The following is a 16,601-nucleotide window of genomic DNA, read 5'->3' as shown; positions in this document are numbered from 1 at the left end:
TTTGGTAAATTTGTATAGGGGTGTAATGGTAATTAGTTCTCAAGGAAATGTCTGTTTTATGAATAGGACCAGTTTTTAACCCAGTATGTAAAATAAATTTGTTGATTATAGTAAGAAAGTCGGATCTGTGCAGTAAATGGTGGATTGGATAGTGGACTACTTGACAGATAGACCTCAGTATGTGCAGTTGGGAGACTGTAGGTCTGACACGGTGGTCAGCAGCACAGGAGCGCTGCAGGGGACCGTGCTCTCTCCGGTCCTGTTCACCCTGTACACATCAGACTTACAATATAACTCGGAGTCCTGCCATGTGCAGAAGTTTGCTGACGACACGGCCATAGTGGGGTGTGTCAGGAATGGACAGGAGGAGGAGTATAGGAAACTGATACAGGACTTTGTGATATGGTGCAACTCAAACTACCTGCGTCTCAATATCACCAAGACCAAGGAGATGGTGGTGGACTTTAGGAGATCTAGGCCTCATATGGAGCCAGTGATCATTAATGGAGAATGTGTGGAGCAGGTTAAGACCTACATGTATCTGGGAGTACAGTTAGACGAGAAGCTAGACTGGATTGCCAACACAGATGCCTTGTGCAGGAAGTCGAATGTACTTCCTTAGAAGGTTGGCGTCATTCAATGTCTGCAGTGAGATGCTGAAGATGTTCTATAGGTCAGTTGTGGAGAGCGCCCTCTTTGTGGTGGCGTGTTGGGGAGGCAGCATTAAGAAGAGGGACGCCTCACGTCTTAATAAGCTGGTAAGGAAGGCGGGCTCTGTCGTGGGCAAAGTACTGGAGAGTATAACATCGGTAGCTGAGCGAAGGGCGCTGAGTAGGCTACGGTCAATTATGGAAAACCCTGAACATCCTCTACATAGCACCATCCAGAGACAGAGAAGCAGTTTCAGCGACAGGTTGCTATCGATGCAATGCTCCTCAGACAGGATGAAGAGGTCAATACTCCCCAATGCCATTAGGCTTTACAATTCAACCGCCAGGAGTAAGATATTTTAAAGTGCCGGGGTTGATTGTATTTAATGTATTTAAGTAAACTACTTAAGAACTTTTTAAAAGCTATTATTAATGCTTTTTGAGAGAGTGATTTAGATGCATATCATATTTTTACTGAGTTAAGTATTGTATGTAATTAGTTTTGCTACAACAAGTGTATGGGACATTGGAAAAAATGTTGAATTTCCCCATGGGGATGAATAAAGTATCTATCTATCTATCTATCTATCTAAATGACAGGCATGTTAACCATATGAAAGGACTCTGCTTTTAGTATGAGTTGGAGGGTAAAGGTGATTTGGGAGTAATGCTCAATTATGAAGATAAGTGTAGGTTAAGCAAATATCTATTAGTCTCATCTCATGCCTGGTATTTTTTATTTTGTTTAATTTATCCCTGCTAAATGTTGTTTTGTTGAATTGAGTGTAACAGTTCAACTCTCTTACAGCTTGAGGCATGCATGGTGACACTTATAGGTGATACGGAGACTGTGTTGGTCGTTGACTCGAAACAACATATTTCACTGTATGTTTTGATGTTTCAATATGCATGTGACAAATAGTTTAATTGAGCTTCATTTCAAATGCACTCAGTGGTTCAGGCAGTAATTGTGGAGGTAAGTGAACAGTCTACACTTCAGGCCAAGACCTTTCATCAGGACTAAAGGTTTAGAGACTCAGTGCAGATTTTTTCTGAAATAAATATCAGCTTATTGTCGCATGTACATCAAAAACACACAGTAAAATGTGTTTTTTGCATCAATGACCAACATAGTCTGAGATATGCTCAGAACAGCCTACAAGTGTTGTCGTGCTTCCAGTGCTAACATAGTATGGCCAGCTATGATACTTATTTATTTAAAGATACAACAAGGTAACAAGCATTTTCAGCTCAATGAACCTGATATGATCAATCAACCTACTAACCCATACATCTTTGGATTGTGAGAGGAAACCAGAGCACTTGGAGGAAACCCACATGGTCATAGGAAGGATGTACAAACTCCTTATAGACAGCAGCAGGAATTGCAGGTTGCAGGTTCTGGAATAGTATTACAGTAGTAATACCTGCTATACTACTGTGGTGCCCTGAAAGTAAATTTTCTGCTTATCTTCCCTTTAACTTGTTTATGGGATGTGGGCAGTGCTCTCCAACCCTAAGAGAACATGAACTGAATGGTTTGCTAGGCGACTTTGGAGGGTAGTGAAGAGCCAAAGGCACTGAAATGTGTCAGAGTCCAAAAGGATGACTGACATTAATGTATCAAAGCTTTTTATGATCCATTAACTTCATGGTCATGATTACTGATCCAAGTTTGTCCAAACATCATTATCTATTTGACACAAAGTACACTGCAGGTGCTGTGGTCAAATCAACACATACAAACACGCTGGAGGAACTCAGCAGGTTGGGCAGCATCTGTGGAAACAAGCAGTCAACGTTTCAGGCCAAGACCCTTCGTCGTTTCCACAGATGCTGCCCGACCTGCTGAGTTCCTCCAGCATGTTTGGACGTGTTGATCTATTTGAATTTGGCTTCTCTGACTAGTCTAATGGAATTCCATGTCAAATCTCCAGACCATTATACCAGCCTCTGAATGTTAGCTTAGTAAATTACCCAACGCACTTCTAAAGTAGTGGTTGTTTGATCACAATTAAGGCAAAAGAAAATTGGTGAGATCCTGTATCTCACTGCTCATGAGGCCATTGTGGCTGGAGATCTGTATTATGGAAGAGCAGTTGCTGGCAGCTTGCTATTCAGCATGCTCTAGTAACCAGCACTATGAGATGTCTGTATCTTGATGAAAGGTTTCAACCTAAAATGTTAACTCTTCATATACTTCCATAGATTCTGCCTGACTTGTTAAGTCCACCAGTATTTTAACTCTCAACTTATGTCCTCTTGTTTGAATCTCCCCTACTGTCAATGGAAAAAGCCTATCCACATCAACTCTATCTATCCCCCTCATAATTTTAAATACCTCTATCAAGTCCCCCCTCAACCTTCTATGCTCCAAAGAATAAAGACCTAACTTGTTCAACCTTTCTCTGTAACTTAGGTGCTGAAACCCAGGTAACATTCCAGTAAATCTCCTCTGTACTCTCTCTATTTTGTTGACATCTTTCCTATAATTTGGTGACCAGAACTGTACACAGTACGCCAAATTTGGCCTCACCAATGCCTTGTACAATTTTAACATTACATCCCAACTCCTATACTCAATGCTCTGATCTATAAAGGTCAGCATACCAAAAGCTTTCTTTACCACCCTATCCACATGAGATTCCACCTTCAGGGAACTATGCACCATTATTCCTAGATCACTCTGTTCTACTGCATTCCTCAATGCCCTACCGTTTACCATGTATGTCCTATTTTGATTAGTCCTACCAAAATGTAGCTCCTCACACTTATCAGCATTAAACTCCATCTGCCATCTTTCAGCCCACTCTTCTAACTGGCCTAAATCTCTCTGCAAGCTTTGAAAACCTACTTCATTATCCACACCACCACCTATCTTAGTATCATCTGCATACTTACTAATCCAGTTTACCACCCCATCATCCAGATCATTAATATATATGACAAACAACATTCGACCCAGTACAGATCCTTGAGGCACACCACTAGTCACCGGCCTCCAACCAATTTGAAGAGAAATCACAGACAGTTGCAAGAAACATAAGGTTATTACAGAAGGCACACACAAAATGCTGGAGGAACTCAGCAGGCTAGGCAGTATCTATGGAATTAGTACAGTAGACATTTCAGGCCAAGACTCTTCATCAGGACTGGAGGAAAAAAGATGAATCAGAGTTAGAATGTGGTTGAAAGGGAGAAAAAAAACAAGGTTATAGGTGAAACTGGGATGGGGGGGTGAAGTAAAGAGCTGAGAAGTTGATTGGTGAAAGAGATCTAGTGCTGGAAAAGGGGTAATCTGATAGAAGAACAGAAGGCCTTGGAAGAAAGAAAAGGGGGAAGACCACCAGGTGATGGGCAGGTAAGGAGATGAGGTGAGACAGGGGAATGGTGAGGGGGGCATTAATGGAAGTTTGAGAAGTTGATGTTTGTGCCATCAGGTTGGAGGCTACCCAGACGTAATATAAGATGTTGTTCCTCCAAATTGAGTGTGGTCTCATTGCGACAGTATAGGAGGCCATGGCCTGACATGTTGGAATGAGAAGTGGAAGTAAAATGGGTGGCCACTGGGAGATTCTGCTTTTCTGGCAGACAGAGTGTAAGTGCTCGGCAAAGTGGTCTCCCAATCTACGCTGGAATACAAAAAGTTTCTTCAGATAAATAAAGTATATAGGAGCAGTGAGAACGGATATCGGACAGCTGGAAAATAATGCTTGGGGGGTGGGGTAGTAATGGGGAATCAAGGAAATGGCGGATTATCTGAGTAAGTATTTTGCATCAGTCTTCACTGTGGAAGAAACTACCAGTATGCCAGAAGTTCAAGAGTGTCAGGGGACAGAAATATGTAAAGTTGCCATTGCTAGGGAGAAGATGCTTGGGAAACTGAAGGTTCTGAAGGTATATAAGTCACCTGAACCAGATGGTCTTCACCCTAGGGTTTTGAAAGAGGTGATTAAAGATATTATGTAGGCATTAGTAATGATCCTTCAAGAATCAACGGATTTTGGCATAGTTCCAGAGGACTGGAAATTGCAAATGTCACTACACTCATCACGATGTGAGAGAAGCAGAAGAAAGGAAATTATAGGCCAGTTACAAACAAGAGAAAATCTGCCAGGCAGCATCTATGTAAAAGAGTACAGTTGACATTGGGAAGATGTTGGAGTTGATTGTTCAGGATAAGGTTTCAGGATCCCTGGAGGCACATGATAAAATAGGTCATAGTCAGCACGGTCTCCTCAAGGCTGATGTACCTGTTGGAATTCTTTGAAGAAATAACACACAGGATAGACAAAGGAGAATCAGTGAATGTTGTTCTGGGATTTTCAGAAAGTCTTTGAAAGGTGCCGCACATGAGTCTGCTTAACAGGTTAAGAGCCCGTCATGTTACAGGACAGATACTAACATGGAGAAGGCATTGGCTGATTGGCAGGAGGCAAAGAGTGAGAATAACGGGAGCCTTTTCTATTTGGCTGCCACTGACTAGTGGTGTTCCATGGGGATCTGGGTTGGGACCACTTCTTTTTGCATTATATGTTAATGATTTTTTGGCCAAGTTTGCAAATGATACGAAGATGGGTGGAGGGGCAGATAGCTTTGAGGAAGTGGAGAGGCTACAAAAGGAATTAGACAGATTAGCAGAATGGGCAAAGAATTGGCAGATGAAATACAGTGTATGGTCATGTACTTTGGTGCAAGGTGACTTGAAAGTCCACGAGCTGTTTAGGTGGTGAAAAAGGCAAATGCAATGTTAGCATTCATTTCAAGAGGACTACGATATAAAAGGAAGGGTGTAGTTTTGAGGCCTTAGAAGGCACTGATCAGGCCTCACTTGGAGTATTGTGAGCAGTTTTGGGCCTCTTATTTGAGAAAGGATGTACTGACATCAGAGAGGGTTTGAAGGAGGTTCATGAAAATGATTGTGGGATTGAAAGGCTTATCATACAAGGAGCATTTGATGACTCAAGTCCTGTACTCACTGGAATTCAGAAGCATGAAGGAGGATCTCATTGAAACCTATTGAATGTTGAAAGGCCTCAGTAGAGTGGACAACAAAAAGGTATTTCCTACAGTGGCTTTGAACACTACCTCACTTTTTTAATATACAGTATTTCTGTTTTTGCACATTTTTTTAATCTATTCAGTATACCTAACTGATTTACTTGTTTATTTATTCTCTCTCTCTCTCTCTCTTTCTCCCCCCCCCCCCCATTATGAATTGCATTGCACTGCTGCTAAGTTAACAAATTTCACGTCACATGCTGGTAATGATAAACTTCATTCTGGGAGAGTCTTAAGACCAGAGAGTGGTGAACCTAGAATTCATTGCCGCAGGTGGCTATAAAGGCTAGGTTATTTGGGTATATTTAAGACTGAGATTGATGGATTCTTGAGTATGAAGGGATATGAGGAGATGGATCAGCCATGATGAAATGGCAGAGCAGGCTTGATAGGCCAAATGGCCTCATTCTGCTCCCATGTCTTATGGTCTCTAATCACTTGAGCTTTAAAGGGAGTGGATCACTTAGCAGTGAAATAAGAAGCTCAATATTTGTATCGATGGATAAAGAAATGTCTCATAGTTGATTCAGATCATGGTGAATCTGTGAAATTAATTGCCACAGAAGGCTGTGGAGGCCAAATCATTAGGTATATTTAAAGCAGAATTTTAGTTTTCTGATTTGTAAGGGTGTCAAGTGTTACAGGGAGAGGGCAGGAGAATAGGGTTGAGTGGAAAATATAAATCAGCGTGATTAAATGAATTGTCACTGGCCTTTGAAGGCCACTTTCAGAAAAGTGAAACACAGTGCATGTGTAGTTTTGCTGAATACTTCCACACGTCATAACTAATTGAATTATATTTCTGGGAATGTCTTTACTATATTTGTACCTCACAATGTAACCTCTTTAGTATACCTGTGGACCAAAATTTAACTTAAAATGTGAAGTTTTTACTAGGGAAAAAAATCGTAAGGAAGCTAGTAAGTTACAATTCCACTATTCAAAGTTAGGTCTATTGCCATATGCACAAATGCAATGATAAACATATTTGCAATAGCATCATATAAGCATTTATGGAAAAAACATAAACAGCATAATTTTTAACAGGAAGGAACACAATTAAGAACAAAAAAACCAAGTCCATTTTAGTCGGTTCATTTTTGTTCAAAATGTTTCGAGTGATATAGGTGTTACCAAACTGAAATAGTGATCGACGTTGTGCAAGTTGGTTCAAGAACTGAAAAGTTCAAGTAGCTGTTCTTGAGCCTAGCTATTGTGGGACTTCAGGCTCCTGTATCTCTTCCCATAATGGTAGTAAAGAGAAATTGGCATGTCCCAGATGGTGAGAGTCCTTAATGATGGATGAGGTACCACCTTTTGAAGATGTCCTAGATGGTGGGAACAGTTTTGCCCAAGGTTGGAGCTGGCTGAGTTTACGAACGTCTGCAGCCTATTGTGATCCTGAGTATTTTCTAATGTAAAATTTCTAATCAGTTTTCAATGTTAAAGACACAATTTATAATGTAATAACTGCCAACCAACTGGTGAGAATATTCAAGGACATCTTCGATCTCTCACTGCTGCAGTTGGTGGTTCCCATTTGCTTCAAAAGGGTGACAATGATACCAGTACTCAAAAAGAAAAGGATGAGCTGTCTCATTGACTATTACCCAGTCGCACTTGCATCTACTGTGATGTAGTGCTTTTAAAGGTTGATCATGGTTAAACTCAACTCCTGCCTAAGCAAGGGCCTGGACCAATAGCATTTGCCTGTCGACACAATAGGTCTACAGCAGATGCAATCTCACTGGCTCTCCACTCCCCTAACGATAACTTGGACAATAACAATACCTCAGGCTGCTGTTTATTGATTACAACTCAATGCTCAGCACAATCATACTCTCAGTTCTAATCACCAAGCTCCAAAACTTTAACCTCAGTATTTTCTGCTGCAACTAGATCCTTGACTTCAGCACTGGGAGACCAGTTAATATGGATTAAACATAACATCTCCTCACTGGCAGTCAACACTGGCACACCTCAAGGATACATGCTTAGCCTACTGTTCTACTTTCTACACCCACAACTGTGTGGCTAGGCAGAGCTCAAATACCATCTATAAATTTGCCAATGACACAGCTATTCTCGGCAGAATTTCAGATGTTTATAATGAAGTGTACAGAAGTGATGTAGATCAAAGTACTTCAAAGGTTAGAGTAAGTTTATTATCAAAGAGCATATATTACCATATGCAACCCTGAAAATTGTTTTCTTGCAGGCATACACAGTAGATTCAAGAAACACAATAAAATTAATGAAAAACTACACCCAGAAGGACAGACAGCCAATGTGCAAGACAACAAATTGTGCAAATACAAAAGTGAAATTATTAAATAAATAAATAGATATAGATAGATAGATAAATAGACAATATCGAGAACCTGAGATGAAAAATTCTTGAAAGTTTGTAGGTTGTAGGAACAGTTCAGTGATGGGGTGAGTGAAGTTATCTCCTCTGAGTTAATAACTACAAACTTTCTGCATAATCACTCAGAGTTGAACTGCATGTGCATGTAACAAGAGGAAATGTTGTAAGGCTTTAAGAAAGTTTGACAAAAAATTAAAGGAAAGGCAAGCTAAATTGATATAATCTCTGTCCGTTATATATTAAATAATCCAGCACCTGTCAAATCTGGTACCTGTCAGATAACTGAGCATTTACTACAATCTCCCTGTTGTTCTGAAGCAATGTCATTGCTACCTTCTAGGGGAAGTAAACTGTGTACTACTTGTTCCATCAAAGTCCTGACTTTACACTTTCCACACCCTACAACGCAAATCCTTTCTGCACATATTCTTTACTTTCCTTCCTAGAAATGACATCTTAGAATCCTTGAGTCCTAAGTTTCAGGTCATTACCCTTGAAGGTTCAGATTTTAATTGTTTTATATATATATATATAATGTGTGTACATTAATATGTGCTACTTTCCTCCAATCACCTTAAAATTATGCCTCCTTGTATTAGCAATTTTCACCCTGTGGGAAGGTCTCTGGCTAGCCTCTTGTCTTTTACAGCTCTATAAAGTTGCCTGTCATTTTGTACTCCAAGAACAAAAACATTAGCTTAATCAACCTATCCTCATAAGGCATGCTCTAAAATCTTGGGAGCATCTTGGTAAATCTCCTCTACACTCTCTCTGACATATCCTCCCTATAACAAAGTGACCAGAACTAGTTGTTAAGAAGGTATATGGTGTGTTGGCAGTTGTTAAGAAGGTGTATTTAACCACCATAGGATTGAGTTCAGAGCCATGGGGTAATGTCATAGCTATATAAGACCTTGGTCAGGCCCCACTTGGAGTACTGTGTTCAGTTCTGATCACCTCACCTGTAGAAAGTTGTGGATGCTATAGAGAGAGTGCAGAGGAGATTTTCAAGGATGTTACCTGGATTGGAGGGTGTACCTTATGAGAATAGGTGGAGTGTTCTTGGCCTTTTGTCCTTGGAGTGACAGAGGATGAGAGGTGACCTGATAGAGGTGCATAAGATGGGGGGGCATTGATCGTGTGGATAGGCAGAGGCTTTTTCCCAGGGCTGAATGGATAACACGAGAGGGCATAGCTTTAAGGTCATTGGAAATAAGTACTGAGGGGATGTCACGGGTACTTTTTTTGATGGGTATGTGGAATGCACTGCCAGCGGTGGTGGTGGAAGTGGATACAATAGGGTCTTTTAAGAGCCTCTTGGATAGGTATATGGAGCTTAGAAAAATAGTGGGCTATGCACCAGGGGAATTTTAGACAGTCTCTAGAGTAGATTACATTGTCGATACAACATTGTGGGCCGAAGCACCTGAAATGCTGTAAAATTCCATGTTCTATTAACTAATACTGCTTGCATTCACCATTCTAAGCATCTGTATGAATGCATTGCTCTTGTTCCTGAAAATTGACATAAGATGCATCAAAGAGAATATTTCTTCTACTGTGATCTTATTACAGAGGCTGTAAAAGCCTCTCAGGACTCTTATGGTTTTTACTCCCCTAAACCTTCAGAATTGGGTTAGGGTTGGAGATGGAAAGAATTGATTTCTCTCTAATCTTCTAAGTGAGTTTCTTTTAATCAAGGTATGCAGAGTCTCAGCTGTTTATTTTCTCTGTACTGTCATGCTTGTTTTAATAGAAAGCAAAATAACAATATAACATGTGAAGATGTGACTGAAGGTACAAAGCGACAAATTCCTAATCCAGTGTGCACATTTATGGAAGCTTTCCAGCATTATCCTGAGATTATGGCAAGTATTAAGAGAGTTGGGTTCCAGTGCCCTACTCCAATCCAGGTATGAAAACTTCACTTTGTATTCAACCAGATTCTGATTTATCTGAACCAGTTGCTGTAATCTAATTTTTCAAACAATGCCAGTGAAATTTGGTTTAGTTATCTGTGGAATGTGCTTATGCTTCAGTCTCAAGCGTGGCCGATAATTTTGATGGGGATTGATCTGATTGGGATAGCACAGACTGGAACTGGAAAAACTCTGGCATATCTCTTACCTGGGTTCATCCATCTGGATCTGCAGCCGATGTAAGTTTCTTGGTGTTTTCCACAATGCCTCAAGGCAATAATATCCCACCTCCTTTCTTCTTAACCCTATCAGATTGTTAACCCTCTTGTGTCCAAGAGTGATGTAAGAGCCTCAGAGCAGCTATTTAGCTGTGTTCACCTGTATTGTGCTGAGCGGGGAGGTGAACCCTGGTGCTTTCTTCGATGATCACCCCAGCAGACTGCTGAAATCTGGTGCAGCCAAGCCTACAGGGTAAGGCTGAGTTCACAGTGACTCGCAGAGCAATCCCAGTGACTGGCAATATTGAGACAAAGTCAGGAGTTGAAACATAGCACATACACTCAATGCCCACTTTATCAGCTACACTTGTACACCTTGTTAATGCAAATATCGAATAGCCAATCATTTGGCAGCAACTCAGTGCAATAAAGCATGTAGACAGCATCACGAGGTTCGGTTGTTTACCAAAGAGGTTTTGACCAAATATCAGAATGGGTAAGGAACCATGGAATGATTGTTGGTACCAGATGGGGTGGTTTGAGTATCTCAGAAACTGCTGATCTCCTGAGATTTTCACATACAACAATTTTGAGAGCTTACAGAGAATGGTGCGAGAAACAAAAAAAACAAGTCCAGTGAGTTACAGTTCCATGTGTGAAAACACCTTGCTACAGGTCAGAGGAGATTGGCCAGACTGGTTCAAGGGGCAGTAACTCAAATAATCAAACATTACAATAGTGGTGTGCACACAAGAATCTCTGAACACACATGTCGAACCTTGAAATAGATGGTTCACAGCAGCAGAAGACCACAAACCTACCTATTCAGTGGCCACTTTATTAAGTACAGTGGCCTAACGTACAATGTTGTGCCAACCTTTTAACATAGAGTTGCAGGTTAGAGTTCCAGCATCAGTAGTGAGGATTAAGAAGGTATGGACAAGGGAAGCACAGGAGCACTTTCAGGACTGTTTTGAATCAATCCACTGGACTGTATTCAAGGATTCATCTTCGAATCTGGATGAGTATGCTGCGCAGTTGTTATCAACTTCATTAAACCTGTTTAAATGAATGTGTACCTATTAAAAACCTGTACATTCCCAAACCAAAAACCATGGATGAACCAGGGGGTTCAGCATCTGCTGAGGGCTAGATCTGTGGCATTTAGGTCTGGCATCCCAGGTCTGTACAAAAAACGAGGTATGATTTGCAGAGGGCTATTTCAAGAGCGAAGCAGCGGTTCCGAGCAAGGTTGGAGGCAACATTGGATGCATGTCAACTCTGGCAGAGTTTGCAGGACATTACTTCCTAAAAAGCGAAACCCAATAGCACGATTGGCAGTGATGCTTTACTACCAGACAAGCTTAATGCCTTTTATGCCCATTTTGAAAGGGAGAATATACTACAGCTGTGAAGATCCCTACTGCACCTGGTGACCCTGTGATCTCTGTCTTGGAGGCCAATATCAGGCTGTCTTTCAGGAGGGTGAACCCTCGCAAGGTAGCAGGCCCCGATGGATGTATGGTGGGTGTATTCAAGGACATTTTCAAACTCTCACTTCTACCGTAGGAAGTTCCCACCTGCTTCAAAAGAGTAACAATTATACCAGTGCCAAGAAGAATAATGAGGGATGTTTAATGACTATTGTTCAGTAGCATTCACATCTTTGGTGATGAAATGCTTTGAGAGGGTGGTCATGGCTGGAATTAACCCCTGCCTCAGCAAGGACTTGGACCCTGCAATTTGCCTATCACCGCAATAGCTCTACGACAGACACAATCTCTGTCTCTTCACACGGCTTTGAATCACCTGGACAATACAAACACTTATATCAGGATGCTGTTCATTGACTATAGCTCAGCTAAACGCATCATAATTCCCACAGTCCTGATGGTTAAGCTACAGAACCTGGGTTTCTATCTCCCTCTAAAACTGGATTCTTGACCTCATAACCAAAAGACCACAGTCTGTACGGATTGGTAATAATATGTCCTCCTCGCTGACGATCAATATTGGTACACCTCGGGTATGTGTGCTTAGCTCACTGCTCTATGTGTGGCTAGGTATAGCTCAAATGCCATCTATAAACTTGCTGATGATACAACCATTGTTACTAGAATTTCAAATGGAGACGACAGGGCATAGAGGAGCAAGATATACCAGCTAGTTGAGTAGTGTTGCTGCAGCAATCTTGCATTCAACATCACTAACAATAAAGAACTGATTGTGGACTTCAGAACGGGGAGGACAAGGGAGACAAACCAATCCTCATTGAAGGATCAGAAGTGGAGAGAGAGCAGTTTCAAGCTCCTGGGTATCAAGATTTCTGAGGATCAAACCTGGTCCCAGAATATTGATGCAACTACATAGACAACAGTTGTATTTCATTAGGAGTTTGAGGAGATTGGTTTGTTACCTAAAACACTCAAACCTCTACAGATGTACCATGGAGAGCATTCTGACAGGCTGCAACACTGTCTGGTACGGTGGGGCTAGGGCGCAGAACTGAAAGAAGCTACAGACAGTCTTGGGTACTATCCTCCATAGTATCCAAAACAGCTTCGAGGTGAGGTGCCTTAGAAAGGAAGTGGCCATAATTAAGGGCCCCCATCACCCAGAGCATGCCCTCTTCTCATTGTTCCCATAAAGAAGGAGGTACAGAAGCCTGAAGGCACACACTCAGCGATTCAGGAACAGCTTCTTCCCCTCTGCCACCCAATTTCTAAATGGACATTGAACCCATGAACACTAATTCACTTTTTTATTATTTCTGTTTTTGTGCTATTTAATATACATATATACTTACTGTAATTGATTTACTTATTTTCAGTATTATCATGTATTGCATTTTACAACACCCAATCCAGAATAGTTGATTGACTGCGCTGCCCTGAGCTGCTCTAAAAAGTCATTTCGTAGGCACTCTAGAAATTCCCCCTCCTAGAATCTAGCACCAACCTGAGTTTCCCAATCTACCTGCATATTGAAGTCCTGCATGACTATTGTAACATTGCTCTATTGTCACGCATTTTCTATCTCCTGTTGTAATTTGTAGGCCACATCCTTACTACTGTTTGGGGGATCTGTAGACAACTCCCATCAGGGTCTTTTTACCCTTGCAGTTCATTAGCTCTATCCATAATGATTCAACAAGTTCCGACCCTATGTCACCTCTTTCGAAGTGATTTGATTTAATCTATTACCAACAGAGAAACACTACCCCGTCTGCCTTCCTGCCTGTCCTTTCAATGCAGTCTATATCCTCGGACATTAAGCTCCCTGCTATAATCTTTCAGCCATCATTCAGTAATGCCTACAACATCATACCTGCCAATCTGCAACTGTACTGCATGTTCATCTACCTTATTCCATGTACTGTGCACATTCAAATACAATACCTTCAGTCCTGTATTCACCATTTTCAATTTTTGTCTGCATTTTACATTGCAATTCATCCTGTTGACTGCAGTTTTGCCCCATTAGCAGCCTCTTTTCACTACACATTTCCTCTGTTTGTAAACCAGCTTCAGCACTATTATCTGCTCTTCCTACAATACTACTTGCATTGAAATACATGCAACTCAGGACACTAGTCACACCATGCTCAACATTTTGATTCCCAACTTTGTATGAGGTCTTACCAACATCTGCCTCCACAACCTCTCCACTAACTGTTCTGGCACTCTGGTTCCCAACCCCCTGCAGCTCTAGTTTAAACCCCACCATGTAGCATTAACAAACCTTTCCATTATGATATTAGTTACCCCTTCAGTTCAACTCCAAACCATCTTTAATCTGATTGATATGGAACTTGAAAGAATCAGCAGGGCATTTTGAAGATCCATTTGCATTTCTACGGGTAGCATGAGATCATCAGTTGCAGATAGTTTTCTCATTAGGCAAAAATCGGGGTGGGGGTGCAACTGGACAGCATGGCTAAATACCTGCTGGTGCAATGTTTTACAGGACTAGCAATCAGCGATTGGGGTTCAATATCCAGTACTGTCTGTAAGGAGTTTATACGTTTTCTGAGTGCTTCTGTTTCCTCCCACAGTTCGAAGACATGCAGGTTAGGATTAATGAGTTGTGGGTGTGCTGTGTTGGCACTGAAAGCATGGTAACACTTGCGGGCTTTTATCAGGACGTCCTCGGACTTTGTTAGTCATTGACGCAACAACCCATTTCAGTGTCACCTACTGAGTTCCTCCAGTACATTTTGTGTATTTTGTAGTATGTTTCAGTATTCAATATGCATGTGCCAAATAAAGCTAATTTTTATCTTTAAAACAGAATGTTATTAAATGCAGGTGTGGAATATCCATTAAGTGGAAGCCAGTGAACTTAATTGAGGAAGATAAATATTTGATAAAGGAAGATGGGACTGAGGGTATAGATCTCTCAGAGCAAGAGGGAGCGCAAATCACAGTTCTTTCAGAGAGGAAAAAGCGATTGCTGGGGAATGTGGAACCGAACTAAAGAATGTGCTTGATCACAGGGCAATGAAAAGTGAGCATAAATGTTGTAATATTTGAGATCCAGCATGCATTGCAGTGAACTGAATCTGCTATTTCTGCTGCAAAGTTCAATAAATGAACAATCATATGAGTATCAAAGTTATAACATAATGCTGGAGGAACTCAGTAGATTAGGCAGCATTTGTAGAAGGGAGTAAACAGCCAATGTTTTGGGCCAAGTCCCTTCATCAGGACTGGAAAGGAAGGGGGCACAATAAGATGGGGAAGATGGGAAGGACCCATACGGTGCTGTACTATTCCTGTGTTCTTTTCCACAATGCCTTGGATAATTGGTTTGCTGTAATTTACATCTAAAGTCAACGATTGAGGAAGACTTATTCTTGGATAACTAATCTTTTGAATTTTTTTCGAAGCTTGCTGGGAACTCTTAAGATGAATCAATACTTTTAGCATAAAACCAGGTGTTGAAATTTTCAATGATTGTGAATATGAATGAATATAAACATTGTAGCTAGCTTCCTCTTAGGAATTACGTGCCTCTATTTGTTTTGAGAGCATAAAGTTCATCTGTCTGAGTAGGGTAGTTACCTGTAGATTACACTGTGCCCAAATTCTGTAACTGCTCTACTTGTTTTCAGGCATCGAGACAAAAATGATGGCCCTGGAATGCTGGTCCTCACGCCAACCAGGGAGCTTGCTCTTCAGGTACAGGAAGAGTGCAACAAGTACAGCTACAAAGGGATTAAGAGGTATTGATTACTGTACAAGTATTTTAAATGCAAAAGAGTTTTTGATAAAGACTTATGTATGGGACCTTAGCACAAACAAAATTTAAGGTGACCAGCCAGATAAATATTGATGGAGCATTGTATTGTTGGGTGTCATCTTTCAAATGAAATATTCATTCGAATTCCCATCTACCCTTCTCCAGTTGATTGAAAAGATCCAGTCATTCTGCCTCAACCTCAGATTATCTATTATTCAAAATCTTACTGGTTCAGCACCTGGCTCATTTGGGTCCTGTTTACCTTGCTCCCATTAAACTCAGCTAGATCCTGTCTCCCTCGCTCACCTTAAATTCAGCAGAGGCCCGTCTCCCCTGCTTCCTTTAAGCTCACTGATTCACTGTAAAATTTATTATATGGTGTAACAGCTTTCGTAATAAAAAGTCAGTTAAATATTTGGCATTACTAAGAGTAGTTTCCAATGGAGGAAAACCTGCATCACAAAGCTCTGTTGGAATTATCAGAGTTTTACCTCATCTCACATGATAGTCACTTAATTGGCCAGGACTTCCTCAAGCCCAGGGACAACATTTCTGAAATCAAGCTTGTATGTTGCGCTGTATATCTTTTGAGATAAATTTCTTCCATAAGGATATCTTCATCATCAGTTTGTACGGAGGCACTTTATGTGTAAAATTATCCTTTTTAAGGTCAAAAAAGGACCATTTCATTAACTCTGATTTCAATAACTTTGTCAAAGTTACGAAACATCTTTAGAACCTAAACATAACCATTGATGTGATATTGAAAATGAGAAAAAGTGGTAGCACTTGTTGCAACTTTCAATGACTGACAATGAAATTACTTCATTGATTGGGTGAGGGGTAGTCAAGCAGTGGAGATGTCATGGGTGCATTTATTTAGTCATGAGTGTTTAATTGACTAATAGAAGTTGCACTAGTAGCAATGAAATTGAATGATAAAGTAATTAGCTTCACAAGGGCAGAGTGGTTTTGGCAAGGTATATTAACTTTCATTACAATAAGCATATCAGTTCATGTGGGAAAGGTAGTGAACTCTGGTGACTGCATAATGGTTTTCTGTGGTATTTTTAGAAGCATAAGAAGATCACACAGTATCTGTGAAGGAGGTATCAGAATTAGTGTTATAGCTCACCTTAGAATT

The 16,601-nt window shown here is 40.8% G+C and overlaps 1 protein-coding gene across 1 annotated transcript in view; it reads left to right on the top strand.

The window, feature by feature from the left end:
- ddx43 (DEAD (Asp-Glu-Ala-Asp) box polypeptide 43) overlaps positions 1-16,601 on the top strand; it is a 66,308-nt gene that overhangs the window by 18,569 nt on the left and 31,138 nt on the right. Inside the window, exons 6-8 of the mRNA XM_073055361.1 lie at positions 9,836-9,992; positions 10,119-10,237; positions 15,330-15,440. Coding sequence (XP_072911462.1) covers positions 9,836-9,992; positions 10,119-10,237; positions 15,330-15,440 — 387 coding nt within the window. The remainder of the gene's footprint in view (positions 1-9,835; positions 9,993-10,118; positions 10,238-15,329; positions 15,441-16,601) is intronic.

This window comes from Hemitrygon akajei, chromosome 9, assembly GCF_048418815.1.
Source record: "Hemitrygon akajei chromosome 9, sHemAka1.3, whole genome shotgun sequence".
Lineage (NCBI taxonomy): Eukaryota > Metazoa > Chordata > Chondrichthyes > Myliobatiformes > Dasyatidae > Hemitrygon > Hemitrygon akajei.
This window is presented reverse-complemented; position numbering and strand designations above follow the sequence as displayed.